Source organism: Rhinolophus ferrumequinum, chromosome 20, assembly GCF_004115265.2.
Source record: "Rhinolophus ferrumequinum isolate MPI-CBG mRhiFer1 chromosome 20, mRhiFer1_v1.p, whole genome shotgun sequence".
NCBI classification, from domain to species: domain Eukaryota; kingdom Metazoa; phylum Chordata; class Mammalia; order Chiroptera; family Rhinolophidae; genus Rhinolophus; species Rhinolophus ferrumequinum.
This window is the reverse complement of record NC_046303.1, coordinates 26,694,123-26,709,427: the sequence shown is the minus strand read 5'-3', so window position 1 is coordinate 26,709,427 and position 15,305 is coordinate 26,694,123. Positions and strand designations below refer to the sequence as shown.

The 15,305-nt window shown below is 32.3% G+C and overlaps 1 protein-coding gene and 1 long non-coding RNA gene across 11 annotated transcripts in view; both read left to right on the top strand.

The window, feature by feature from the left end:
• The window catches only part of PHF14 (PHD finger protein 14), a 175,300-nt gene that overhangs the window by 57,955 nt on the left and 102,040 nt on the right, over positions 1-15,305 (top strand). For all 10 annotated transcript variants that reach the window (XM_033088431.1, XM_033088440.1, XM_033088430.1 and 7 more), the window contains exon 15: positions 15,158-15,208. In XM_033088431.1, coding sequence (XP_032944322.1) covers positions 15,158-15,208 — 51 coding nt within the window. The remainder of the gene's footprint in view (positions 1-15,157; positions 15,209-15,305) is intronic.
• LOC117012312 (uncharacterized) lies at positions 9,948-13,007 on the top strand. Its single transcript, XR_004421151.1, has 3 exons — positions 9,948-10,045; positions 10,952-10,953; positions 12,968-13,007. It is a non-coding gene; the product is annotated as an uncharacterized LOC117012312 (long non-coding RNA).

The window sequence follows — 15,305 nt, the reverse complement described above, 5'->3', positions numbered from 1 at the left end:
TTTGTGGAGGGTTAGTTTACCTTTATATAAGATGATTTAATAATAATAATACCTAACATTTGTTGATGACTCATCATATGCCACACAGTGTACTAATCCTCCACCCTACAACCTCCTTGAAAAAAATAAGTTAGTGTTTATCTATTATAACGTCTATTTTACTCAAAATGAACCTGAAACACAGAAAGTTTTGATAATTTACCTATGATCTTATAGATAGTAAGCACATAGGAATTGAACCCAGATAAGCTGATTAAGAACTCGTGTCTTTTCTGAGATCTGTGGAAGAACATTTAGTTGAGGTACAAATAGAGTTGTAGTAAAACCTTTGGTTATCAGGTAGCAAGCATAGTTGGAAATGGGGTGCTCTAATCTGATACCAGAATGTTCATGTGTGTTTTCACAGCTTAGTGTTACGTATGCGAATGCAGGCACATATCCACTTACTGCCTTGCATAACTGAGTTAATTCACATTAAATATTAGATTCAACACTCTTTTTCTTTGTACTTTCAATTGAAAGTGAATAGTTTTCCTTTTCAAGCTTGTGTAAGAGCATTGGCAATCACAGTGCAATAGCGTAGAAGTTAATAAAATGTTTGAAGGTTATTCTACCTTGAGGAAATTGATGTTAAAAAAAATCAAATAGAAAAGAAAAAGATTAGAAGTAGCAAATCAGTAAGTACACTGACAGCATGCGTATATATTAGCCACCAGCATATGTTTATTTTCCTGTTCTATGTTGGTTTGCTTTTTTCCTCCAGATTGTGAATACTATGAAACCTGCTGTGGGGGCAGGGGTGGGGGGAGTATGCTTTTGTATTGAGAGTAAAGATGGAAAAGTATGTAGTGGTTTTCTTTTTTCTTTTTTTTTTCTTTCCTAATTAGTCACTCCAAATGGACCTAAAACGTTTGGCTTATAGCACCTTAGCTTTTTTGATTTATTCATACGGTTTGATCAGTGTGTAGAGGAATGGGCTAGGCCCATAGACTCAATCTTTGTGCTCCAACGCCTGCTTTGAGCCAAACAAGACTACTGTTAGAAGAATGGCACCCACTGTTTCCTGCTGACAGGCAGTTTCCATTTATCATGTCTAGAGAGTGCAATGGAGAATAGAATACTTCAGCAATCCTTACTATATTTTTATTATTGAATACTGAGGAAAGTCATTTTTCATTTCATTCTACTCTGGTTTCCTTAATAAGGATTTATAGAAATCTGAATGAATACAGCATATTTTGATACAGAAAATTCAATAAGATATGGATGCTTTTCAGAGTGAATATTCCTATTATTACTTTTTTCCCCTAGATTTTTTTCTACCCAAAGGTGGTAAAAAGATTAGCCAGAAAAGTTACTTGAAAAAAATTATAGCACTAAAGATTTAGTGTTGAAAATAGTGTTAAAAGAGCTATATCTACGTGTAAAAATGAAAAGACTATACTTTTTGAAAATACTCTGCCTATACAAACATACAGATTCTCTCTGATTCGTATTTTAATGTTATCTTATATTTAATTGTTGGGTTATATCTACGTGTAAAAATGAAAAGACTATACTTTTTGAAAATACTCTGCCTATACAAACATACAGATTCTCTCTGATTCGTATTTTAATGTTATCTTATATTTAATTGTTGGGTTACCATCATTTTTTTTTCCAATTTATCATTCTGAATGTCAGAATTATTTTTAAATTAAATTTTAACTATAAAAGTAATATGTAAATACTTTTTAGTTGTAAGGAGTTAAAAAATATAGTTTCCTTTGACTTGCCTGCCACCGTTCCCCTCCCCCAACCCAAATTCACATGGCTTGAATCTGTCTTTAACACAAAGGTACATATTTGAACTTTGATTATCTTACATTTCTTTTGGTGTATCTGTCAAAAAGTTAAAAAAAAATTATCAGTGAGCCATATGGATAAGTAGTATGGGGATAGTTCAAGTAACAGACATATACAAGTATTAATAAGTAAAAGAGAAATGACCTGGTTTTAGAAAATTCTTCACACATTGTTTTCTGCTCCAGAGATATCACTTTGTAACATCTAAGACTGGTTTGTAAACATCCCATCTCCAGTATTTCAGTGCCTCACAGGCCATTATACTCTATTTTATTACTGGAGGCAAATAGGAGGACCAAGTCTAAAGGATAAGGGTTGAAAAGCATATTTTTATTTGCCTTTTCTTTATTGACTGTGTATTTTGTATTAATCCACTTGTCATAACTATTCTATGAAGTAATTATTAATATCATTGCCTTACAGATGAGGAATTGAGGCAGAGTTTAAGTAACTTGCCTAAGGACGTAGAGCTTCTAAGTGGTAGAGCCAGGAATCAAACTTAGCTAGCTCCAGAGCCCATACTTTTAACTTCTTTATTATGCTGCCTTTCTAGATGCAATTACTAGTTATTGTTCCTGGCTCTTTTCCTTGGGCCAGAATCAGAGGCTTCCCACGCTTCCAGCAGCTTAGTGACTAAGGGTTTGGTCAGGAAAATGGAAGTCACTCTGTGGAGAATTAGGGGTTTATACCACTATTGGCATTGCTGGCGATGTGGATGTCAAGAATGCTGTCAACATAGATTGGTCAAGCTCTGCTGAAACACTGTCAACGAAATATTTATCCTGAAGCACTGAGCAGGTGGTCGCAGCTTACATTAGGTCAGAGAACTTAACAGTGAAGATCTCAGCCTGAAGAGCACTTGTGAGTGTGTGGAAAAATGAGTTTGTGGGGAAGTCTGCAAAGCCTGCCATAACTGTGGAGTGGAAGCTGATGGAAAGGTCTATAAGGCTGCAGCATCTGAAAAATTCAAGCATCTGACTTCCATGACCCCCTGAGAAAAATGACCTCCATTTTCCTTATCTGTTTTAAATCTGAGGTTACTAACATGCAACTGTACAGGGAAGCCTATGGGAAATGTGGTTTCCAGCCTTAGAGTAAGTAAGGTGGTGGTTGTGGTGGTGGTGCTGGAGTGGTGGTGGTGGTGGTGTGTGTCAGATTGACCACAGGCAATCTGGCATAATCAACTGCAGGTTTAAAAATCCTTCTCTTTCCTTCTTGAGGATTTTGATGTTGTCTTTTTCATCCATAATCTCCTAGCTCTGAGCATTGTGCAAGGCATGCAGTAAGTTCTTGATCAAGTGGTTAAACGAATCTTTGACAGCATACATACAGTCACTTGAAAAGTTGTAAAATACCGAGAGGCTACTGTTACTGTAGGCCAAAGGAAGTGAACCTGGGCGTTTTACAGGTTCAGCAGTATTTAAATAGAGACAGGGTTAACTCCTTTCCTAGCTGGCTGAACATGTTTGCCATTCATTTATGAGTGAGTCACAGGTTTATTTTTTCTCCCTTTTTTCTTTTTCTTTCTTATAAACGTACTTATAAGGCAGTTCATTACATAGATCAAGTAGAGAATCTTAAAAAATAAAGGTTCTCGTGATAAATGATATGTCAAGTCTTGGTTAACCCAGTGACTTTTTTTCTCCCTTGCTTTATTTACAGAAGCTGCACAAATGAGTATAGGGCTTTTCTTATTTAGAGACTTTGGCAGGAGAGTCCCTTTCATTTTGATTGTATTAAGCAATTCTTCAGAATTCCTGTAATTTATATCATCCGTTGCTAGTGTCTATTTCAAAAGTCAGCTTTGATATAATTCATTTATTTTTTAGTGGTTGAGCCTATGCTTTAAATCTGTACATTGAGTATATATGGTAACATCACTTTATAGAATAAAAACTTTCAGATGTCTAATTATACATTCTGTAGAAAGCTAGTAGTTTTCTCTAGTAGTTTTAATTTCTGCATTGAAAGCCAATATTAATAATTGGGGTTAATTTTTTAATATATTTTTCATTTATTGTAGGAATGCAAATGCTTAGTCTTTGGGACTGAAATCTCATTTATCCTAATATAATTCAGCTTCTTTTGTACTGGAAGAATTGCTTTTCTTTTCTTGCATGAAAGCCTTTTTATAGGACAGTGAATTAATTTATATACCTAGCTACCTTTAAATGTAAAATGACCATACTTCAGATATAGTGTTTGCCTTTGATTCCTACATTATTTGAATTTAAAGAAAAATCTTTTTCTTGTACTTCTTAAAATGTTATGTGGTTCTTATGTTTCAACTATGAATTTTTATTATAGTACTTCCATTCCACTGGTTTCAAATAATGTCTTTTTCCTTCTACCTTTCCAGGTTGTTTCTTTGGGATTGAGCCAAAACAACTTTGTAATCCCATTGACCTTATAGGTTGCTGTTTTACTGATCTGTGATGCATTCACTGTTTAGTATCACATAGTCCATTTTACGATTTTACAGTATTCTATTTTTAATACTTAATTGTTTTGTTTTTTACATCTTTCGAAATCCCAATAATTCTACAGTTTATTTCATCTGGTTTGATTTTTCTAATTTTCAGCTTTATCTCATATCACTGAAAGGGTAGATTATGACCTCTGATGCATGCAACATAATTCCCAGCTTCAGTGACATTTTAGCTTATTTTGTTCTCTTGGGTAAACCTTCAGAGTCCAGTAAAGGGACAGTAGTTTCAGGTGAACTTTTGTTTATAATATATAGAAACATGAATTTATGTTATATTTTCTTCACAGTTGTCAAAATTATAGGCAGTTTTGTGTGAGTGCTTTGGTCATATTTATTCCTGAATTGAATAGTTCTCTATGTTAAGCAGTAAAAATTGGCTGCCTGGGAATCAGGTCTTTGTGTACTCTCTAGTCTTTGCCTATGACTCCTTGTCCTACTCTTGAATCATGATCAGGTTAATTTTTTTCAACATATCCCTATTGAGCAGCTAATAATGTAAGGCATTGGGCACTGTATGATGAATAGAATACCAAGGTGAAGGAGTGCTCTATGCCCTCTCGGACCTAGTGGGATGATAGAAAGTTGACCCTTAAGGAAATGTAACATAAATTAGAAAATATAGTGTCCATATAAGAGGTATAGTTAAATTGCCCTAGCAGTTAACATGATAGTTGTCAAATGGAAGAAGAAAAATAGAAGATCGCGGTGAGCAACAGACTACAAGTTTACTGTTACTAGTAGGAAAGTATTCTACTGGCAGAGAAAGTCTTCGTTTTCCTTCATTGCCCAAAACCTGGGTATTAGAAAGTTGAAATTTTTAAAGTAACAGTCACTGTAAAAATTTTTAAAGTCAGTCACTGTAAAAGCATTGGAGTCTTTAGCATAAAATTTAGTGTAAAAATTTTGAACCATATTTGGGTATCATAATACTTACTGCTGTCTTCCTTACAACATGTTTTTATGATAGGCATCTCTTGATGGCAACAGGGTCTTGCATTACTATCCTGGCAAATTTGTAAAGAAGTTAATTGAATTAAGTCTTAATCATTTAGTTTTGATGTAGATTCACTTATCAATTAAAGTTATTATTAATGAGTATTAGCACACCTTTAGTAAAAAGAGTCTCTATTTCAACCATTTAATTTTTTTGAGATGAATAGATGTGAATGTTTTTTTTGAGACAGCTCATTTCTCTTTAAATTATTTCTGTGCTAAGGAAATTCTGATCATCAGTGTATTGGTTGATTTAAGAGTTTTTAAATAACTTCCTTGTATTTATTCAATTAGAAATATTTTGTATATGGGTATGCCTTATAATTACAATTGAGAAAGTAACCATTTAAAATGTAATGACATTTTCCTCTCTAGGACAATTCCTTTGTAGCATTATTCCCTTTAAAAGGTAGAGGGCACAAAATCAAATTCTTGACTGTTTTAAATAGCATCAAAACCTATACGATAGCCTAGTGTATGGTAGAAAGTACTTGGACTCACATGGTACATTTGATTTCGACTCCATACTCTGCCAATTGCCCTTTATGTGGCCTTGGGTAAGAACTTTTATCTTGTTTGAACTCATGTCCTGATCCTCAGAACCTGTGAATATGTTACCTTACATGGCAAAGTGGCTTTGCAGATATTAAATTATGGCCCTTAAAATGGGAAGATTAACCAGGATTATCCATGTGGGCCCAATCTAATCACCTGAGTACCTTAAAGGAGAGGACCTTTCCTGGCTGTAAGTAAGAGGGAGATGTGACTACAGACCGTGTGTCAGAGAGATGCAGTATTGCCGCCTTTGAAGATGGAAGAAGGAGCCCATGAGCCATGGAGTGTTGGCGGCCTCTGGGAGATGAAAAAGGCGAGCAAACCGATTCTCCCTTTAGAGCCTCCAGAAAGGAATACAGACAGCCCTGTCAACACCTTGATTTTAGCCCAGTGACACCCATGTTAGAATTCTGACCTAAAGTTTTTTTTTAATCCACTAAATTTGTGATAATTTATTCCGGCAGTGATAGAAACTAACAGAGTGACTTCTACATTTCTTTTGACATTTAAAACTGAAGTGGGAAAACGGTTTATAACTTTACATAAGTTTTACTTGAAGTCATAGATGTTGGAAATGAATGACAGATGCATTCATACTTTTGGAAAGTTCAGTAGTGCAGTAGTTTATTCACACTCACTTAAACACTTCATATCATTAAATGATATAGAATCAATAGGTAGATTTCACAATATTTAGTTTTTCATCACTGATGGAAGTTGAAATCATTTTGTAAGGGGCATTTTAGCTTTACTTAGAGATAACTTAAATATAAAATTTAGTCATTTAACCAGTAATGGAAAATTTGTTTATTATTAATATTAATTCTTGATCCAGTTATGGCTGATACTATTTATAACAGCTTTGCTGAGATATAATTCATATACCATACAAGTTACCCATTAAAGTTGTACAGTTCAGTGTTTTTTATTATTATATATTCATAGAGTTGTATAGCCATTACCACACTTAATTTTAGAACATTTTCATCACTCCCCTGCAAAAAAATAAAAATCCTATACCAATAGCAGTGACTTCATTTTCCACTCTCCAAACCCCAAGCCCTAGATAACTACTAATTTTTCTATCACTATAGATTTGCCTATTCTGGATATTTCATTAAAATGGAACATACAAGTTGTTTTTCACTTAGCATAATATTTTCAAGATTTTCATGTTAGAGCATACAGCAGTTCATTTTTTTTATTTTTGTAAAGTACTTCATTATAGATATACCAGATTTTATTTATCTATTCATCTGTCACTTGATGGAAAATTTTTTTCCCCACTTTTGCTGTTATAAATCATGCTGCTGTGAATATTTATGTACAAGTTTTTGTGTGAGCATGAGCTTTTCTCTGGGAGTGGAATTGCTGGGTCATATTTAAATCTAATTTTAACTTTTGATGAACTACTAGACTGTTTTCCAAAGTGGCTAGTTTTCATTCTCACCAGCAGTGCATGAGGGCTCTAGTTTTCCATGTCCTCACCAAAACTTATTATTGCTATCCTTTTGATTTATAGCCATTCTGGTGTGTATGAAGTGGAATCTCATTGTGATTCTGATTTGCATTTCTTTGTTGGTTAATGACACTGACGATATTTTAAAAGAAAAACAAAAATGATACAGCCTTTTCCCCTCTCTGTTATTTGTGATATGTAATACAGTGCTAAAATTATGTTTCTAGTTGGACCTTCAAATGAAAAATGGCTGAGATGATACATCTATTGTAAAGCATTAATTAATCCTGTATTATTATTGCCACAATCTCCCAATTTCAGTTACTGTGAGCTAAGACAGCAAAACCTAATGTGATATTACAATGGAATTCTAGAAAGATACTCTGAGGAATAGTTGAAAAAGTATTCCCATAGCACTATTTTCTTTTATATTAACTTTATATTTTATATTAACTTATAATTAAGTTTTTTGCATGTTTATCAGTTGAATAAATGAATGAACAGAGAGACTCTTTACATAATAATGACCTGGTCATTTATCTTTAAATATTTAAGCTTCTTTTACATAAATAAATGCTCAGATAAGTTCAGACAGTAAAACTGGGACCATCGATTAGACCTGTCTTACAGTGGAACATGCGCTTGTTCTTTGGAATAGGTAAAGCTGTATGACTATTGGGGGTATTTTTTGAAGGGCTTTCTGCATCAGGGAAAGAGATTATATAATAATATTCAACTATATTTGAAATAATATTCAATTTTAATTTTAAGATGTATGTAAAATAACCGATTAAATCCAAATTGCTTTTTGACCTCAGTATGTTGTGGATCCTTCTTTATATTTCTAGTCCAGTAGCCATCTTTATTCTCACAGTTACCCAGCAGCCTAGTTACCCGGGTATTTCCTGCCATCACTTACAATCCCAGTATCTTAAATGGATTCTATGTTTAATCATTTCAGTAATGCTTTTGCTGTCATACTTGATTATTTTCACCCTTTTGCCAATCTGAACTTGGTCTTTTTCCATTCCCGCCTGTGGGTTGCCAGCATCAGACTTAAATGTGTTCCTTTGAGAATTTATTTTTTTAAAAACTTGTTACGCATTTTCTCTATCCTCATCTTTAACGTGTATGTAGAGTTTTTTTATGAAGGGTATTAAAAATATGACTCACTCTTTAAGAACAATTTTGATTGTAGTAGTTGAGATTTTTAAAAATCTGAGCAGTGTGTGATTTTAATCTTTTACTTCACTTCAGCTGCATTTACCAAATTTATAAGTAATTTTTCATGTAATTGTTTGGTGTCTGTAGACTCACAGACCTGAAATCCACATGGACAGGAGCTGTCCACTCTATGTCCACGACCTACCACTAGGTTTGGTCCACAGTAGGTACTTAGTGAGTATTTCACAAATGAGTTCTTTCCATCTCCTACGGTGGTTATGCATCTGAAGTCAGGGTACTTTGGAAGGGTCTTTTTTCTAGCTCTTTATTGTTAGGAATGAAATTGGTCCCTTCCTCCTTGTATATTAATCATAACTTATTGGTGAAACTAGAGAATTACTGTAAAAGCAGCCTGGGATACTTCTGTTTAAGTATCTGTTACTTAGACATTTTCTCTGCATTATTTTTTAGGTGGAAACTTTTCACTTGCTCTTAGGGAAGTAAATTACTTTTGAAGAAAATATAAATTAGCTTACCTATGTCCTCTTTGAAGTTACTTTAAAATTGATGTTTGTACTTTTTGGTATATTTTCTAATAACTTTAATGTAACTTGAAAGCTTTCAGGTTTTCTTTTCATTTTCTTTACACACTGTGTCATCTAGTGACTTTTCATCTTTTATAGAAGTGCCAAAGGACTTGTTGGTACCTATCTTTCCATTGTCTTTACACACATGCATCACCTTCTACTTTCTTTGAAGTTGTCAGATCTTTCTTCCTGTCTCATACATTTTTATTTTGTTTTGTATATCTCTTTTTTTTTTTTTTGGAAAATAAATACAATAAAATGTCAAAGTACTCTTTAGCAGCTTTGAAACCATGTTGTTTTTCAGGATGCACCTTTTCTTATAGATAAATATTTTGGAAATAAAAATAATTAAACATATGATTAATCTGTTTTCCATTTTACTTAACACTTAAGTCAATAGCCTGTTCCAAGTGGCATTCTTCATTTGAGAGATATTCAAATATCCTGGAGTCTACTCTTACTAGATTTGTTTTTAAATTAGTTTTACACATGCAAAGTAGTATCCTATTTAGCAAAGTTGGAGCTTAAGTTCTGAGAATTAGAAAATATGAAATATTTTTAATATATATTTTTAGTTTTTAATTTAATGAATTATAATATTTTTGATGTTATTTTGGAAATATAGAAACATTTGGATTCAGCCCTATTGAAATGACTTAAAGGTTACTATGTATTGTGTCCATGTCTTAAGTTACTTATCTTTGTACTGTTTTAATTAAATTATTATAGTTTGGCAAAGAAAGGTTGATACATGGGAGCTTTATATATCAGAGCTATTATTGAGTCTATTGTGAGACCCAAGGTGACCTCTGAGGTACTAAACAGATCATATAACCTCTGTCTGTCATCCTTAGTAGAAACCCGGGCAAAATGTTTGTGGTGGAACTGGACCATACTTAACTCACTTTGGCTCACTTGGAGGAAAGAGATTCACTGTGGGTGTCCTTAGCTCAGGTAATCTTGTTCAGAACCCAAAGGCTCCTGCTGTGCTTTTTGCGTCTTGGAAATGCATCATTTTATTTGTTTCCAGGAGTATGAAATAAAGAGAATGAAGAATAGGCAGAACTTCAGGATTTTATATACTTTGAATATACCATTATCTGTGAGAAGGGTTTTATAGGAATATTTGTTTGTTATATAAAATATGTTTTTTATGTTATATTTTCAGGCTTGTGGTTATTTTAAGTTATAGTGTTAAGCCAAATTGGTCATGATTTTCTTTTTATTCTTCCACTTATTTTCCTAATTCTTTTAATACAAATTAAATTAGATAAAAATAAACTATGCAGCCAATTGACAAGAAGGGAAAATACTTTCCGTGATCCCCATTTCATCTGTTGTATGCCAGTAGCCAACAGAAACAGGTGATACCTTGTTCAGCTGTGTGTGTGTGTATGTGTGTGTGTAAACATTTATTTTGAATATTTTATAAGCTTTAATGTGTGATTGTTTTCAATGTATTGTTCTATAATGAGAAAACAAATACTTTTTTAATATATATAAAATACATACATATTATATATATATAATATGTGTATATACATATATATATATATGTGTGTATATATATATACATATATATGTGTATATATATATATATATACACTTCATATATATATACCAGGGTAACCTGGTTACCATTTGGTAATAGATGCACTTAATTTAAAATTACTGTTTTATATAATTATAAATACACATGTATAAACATGACTTGTATTCATCTTTAGTTATCGGTATATATTGAGTATTACAATTTTAATAGTTGTTCCTCTCTTAAAATGTGTGTACATTTTTTTTGGCATGCCTGATGCCAAAAAAAATGTATACAAGTGGACACTTCGGTCAACGTTGCTCAAGCAGTAGTTCGCCATAATCAGAAGTGTCTAGACGCTGATGGTAAGCACTTTGAGCACCTCTTGTAACTGCAGAAGTCAAACGTAACTTGTATTCATCTTTTGTTGTTGGTATATATTGAGTATTACAATTTTAATACAGTTTTCCTTTCTTAAATGTATATACACCTTTTTTTACACTGTGTGTGTGTGTGTGTGTGTGTGTGTGTAATTTATATTTAAACATTTTGAAAAGCTGCCAGACAGCTGCTGGCATTTAATACTGAGTATAAATATGAGAATATTTAGCTTGACGGAGATTTTCAAGGTTTGATTTAATTATTCGGATTAACATTGAATTTGGAATTTTGCTCCAGAACAAGTATTTTCTCTTTGTATATATAAATTATAAGGGAGGCATTCCTTATGTTTTATCTGATTGTATAATGGCTTGTTTACTGTCTTTTGTATAAATGTTGATTTGTCATCATAATGATAAGTGTTAAATTTAGAGAAAACAGTGTACAAATGAATTTGTGAAACCCATCTTATGATATTAAAGATGTGGAGGCACTGTCTTTTAGTTTTAAATTTAGTTCATTTGTCAAATGAATCATTCTAACCTTTGAAATCATCATGTTTGCAACTTAATTGTAAATTTAAAAAAAAACAGCTCTAAAGAATTAATTTAAATTTGTTACGTATCTTCTACTCCAAAGGAGTGGTTATTGAAACATTGAATTATTTGTTTCAGATGAATAAGCTCTTAAAATGACATCTGATAACTAAAAATATTTCATTCTTTTCTAACAATTTGAAATTGAACCTTCAATTGATCATTTGGAACTTCTAGATAATGTATCTGTGTTGTTTTCAAGCACATACTTTTCAAATAAGATTCTTCTTTCCACGTGTTATTTACAATCTGCTGTTTTATTTTATTTCTTTAGTAGTGTCACCCTCCTTGTACATCATGAAATAACCACCTGGTTATGAATATTTCTATACATCTATGATGGGGCAAGCTCTTTGATAATTGAAATTTGTTAGATGAGCCAAACATGATTTTGTTTTTCTTTATCCTTTTTTTTTTTTTTTACATCCTTTCTCCCTCTTTTTAACCGCACTTACATTTTCTGATTCATTCTGGGGCAACATGTTTAAGATATTTTGTTTGTTGTGATCATAGGCAGTTATGAGTTGTCATGGTTACAGTTGCTACTACTTTATTAAAACTAGAAAGAAACCTACAGCTCTCAGCATTTTCTTAGTTGGAGGATTTGGTATTGTGAAGAGTTGTGTTTGGATTAAATCCCTTTTTTTCTTTGGAAATATTAGTGGTGTGATAAATGATAAGCTTGCTATAATTTACTTTGGTAATAGATCATGTTAGTCATTATACTGTATAGGGTACCAAGTTGGGTATAGTGTTACTTTGAGGTATTAAGGTCTCCTTTCCATTGGGTATAATTCTCTAATTTACTTATTTCAAAATGTAATAATTCTTCATTTAGGCATTATGATTTACAGTTTAAGTATTCAAATGAGAGGATTTGTTTTCTCGTGATAATTTTGTTCATCTCTACTTGGGATTAAATTATTAATCTTGAATTTGGCATGCAAGGAAAATCACTGAATTGAGAGTTGAGATACCTGGGTTTGAGTTTTACCTCTGTCAGTCATCAGCTGTGTGACCATCAAGTCACTTCTCTGTACTGCCTTTTCCAACCTCTAACATGCTATAATTTCCTGTTGCTTGTAACTGTTTTTCTGGCTAGAAATTGTTATGTTGCTTATGTTTAGTTATTTAAAATTACTCCAGGAATGTGTCAATGATTACCATTTGGTAATAAATGCACTTAATTTAAACTTACTGTTTTAGATAATTATAAATGCACTTATTCATTTTAAAAATAGCACTTTAATAAATATACATATATAGTTATGTAAGAAGGAATTTATAAATATAGAGAAACATAACTATGCCATTGTGTATTAGGATCACTAATTGGCATTATTGCTCCTTATGATACTAATTTTGCAGTAGTTATGGAAAACTTCCAATTGACGGGGTCATTCCAGATGCTTGAAGATTCAAAGTGTTCATCAGAAATGGTAAATAATTACGTATCTTCAAAAGAATTGAAAACATGAACTTGGAGCTTTAACATATATACTTCAAAAATTAATTCACTGATTAGATGATTCAAAAACTAAATGATTCATTTGCTACTTCATTACCTAAAAGGTGGGTTGAATGAAGAGAAAGATGGGGTTGTGTGAAGTTCTTTTGAGCATGATGTGATGTTTATAGAACTAAAATGAGTAATTGGAATATTTTCCCTTTGTAATTGGTTATTAATTCAGATCACCTTATTCATATGCCCTATATATATAAATTATGCATATTGAAACCAGTCTACTAGAGAAGGAAACGATAATTTATCCTTTTTGTCAATTGGTTTATTATTTGTATTATCTAGCATTATCATTTATGAGTTTCAATCTAACCATTTGTTATTTATTTTATTAAAACAAATTTATTAAGCCTTTATGTAATACATATTGTATTAAGCTTAATTGGGTTTAGAAAGTTGAGTATGACATGGTCCTTACCAGTTTGGGGATGAACTGTGTTGGGGGACAGAAATTGAAGCATAAAGAACAGGAATGTCAAAGAAGGGAAAGATGGATATGTAAAGAGCTAGACAGAAAGTTTTAGTTAGAACTTGGATAAGTGGTGTCAATATTGAGGACTGCACTTCAATGAATTTCTCAAACTTTCATGTGTGTATGACTTACTTGAGATCTTGTTAAAAGACAGATTCCAATTCAGTATGTTGTGGTGAGAATTAAGATTCTACATTTCTAACAAGCTCAAAGTAGATATCAGTGCCTATGAGCAGAGCCGTGACAGATATTTTAAGGAGCAAGGCTCAGTGTTCTTTGGAAGTAAGAGTAGATGTAGGGTCTGCATTTAAAGACTTTTCCTGGATACAGTCTTACACAAAATTTCTTTTCCTAATTCCTTACATAAGGTAGTTAAAACATACTGATTGGCAATACAAATGTAAATGAATATGTCTATAAATTTAGTTTTTTTGAATGATTATTTGAGTCAAGTCTTGGTTATCTAGGGGCAGATTCAACAGTATGCAATTAGCCATGGTATTTAAATAACAAGGACTCCATATTATGAAGATTTGAAATGACAGTAATTTAGGAAAACATTGATCTATTTATATTAGACAGCATTTCTGTTTAGAATTATTTAGTAACTACTCTAACCTGGAATGTTTCTTCATATCAACACAGTAATTTGTGGGATTGGTGCCTCCTTTCTCTTCCAGTCTCTAAAGAGCGGCGGTCGATCTGCCTGTGGGATTATACCCTAGGTCTACAGAGGCTGTGCATTGTGGGTGGAGATTTTTAACATATTGGCTGCAAATAATTTTCTACTTTGTACTTTATTACTTTTAAACGTTTGGGTGTTGTCTTTCAAATGGTAAAAGTGTTCTGAAATATAGGATATAAATTTTAATAAGTCATTTATATCATGTTTCAGTTTTATTTTAACTAGGATTTGTTAAATTGACCTTTTTGTAATGTGGTCCGGTATGTTTTCTCCTCATGGGCAATGGAAATTATGTAAATGATCACTTTCCTTTTTCGGTTGCCAGAAGTTTCACTTTAATAAACTTGAATAAATGCAACAACAACAACAAAAAGGATTTGTATACATCTGAGATCTTTTCCTCCTATTTCTTTTATGGCTGTGAAAAATTGATCATTTATGTTACACACACACACACACACACACACATACACACACAAAATAGATGAGGTATGAATCCAGGTTTAGCATTTCAGCTGTAGAAGTCATATACTGTAAGTTAGAAAAATTTAAAAGCTCTGCATAAATCATAATTGTGTGACATATATGAAGTGTTGAAAAAAAAATCTTGAAACTAATTTTGGAGAACTTATTTGTCCTATCAGATACTTGTGTTTTTTAAAAGTAAAGTGCTGTTGTAAAGTGTATTTCGTTTGTCTGTTTTTATTTCCTGTTGGATTAATTGTAACAAAGTGCAATAGAGCAAGTACAGCATTAATTAGAAATACTAATTTTCCAAGTGCTTAACTTAAGCAGTAACATTTAACAGAAAATTTATTTTTGTTACTAATTAAACATTAGATATTTTTGTGGATTTTCTTTTTCTTTTTCTTTTTTTAGAGGACCAGAGGACGAAAACGAAGCTTCATTCCTGATGAAGAAAAACATGAGGTTGGAATAAGTTAAGCATTCTTTACAATCTAAACTTTGAGAAACTTTCTTGCTCAAAATTGTTTCTGTTTTCTTTATATCCTTATTTTGTTTTATG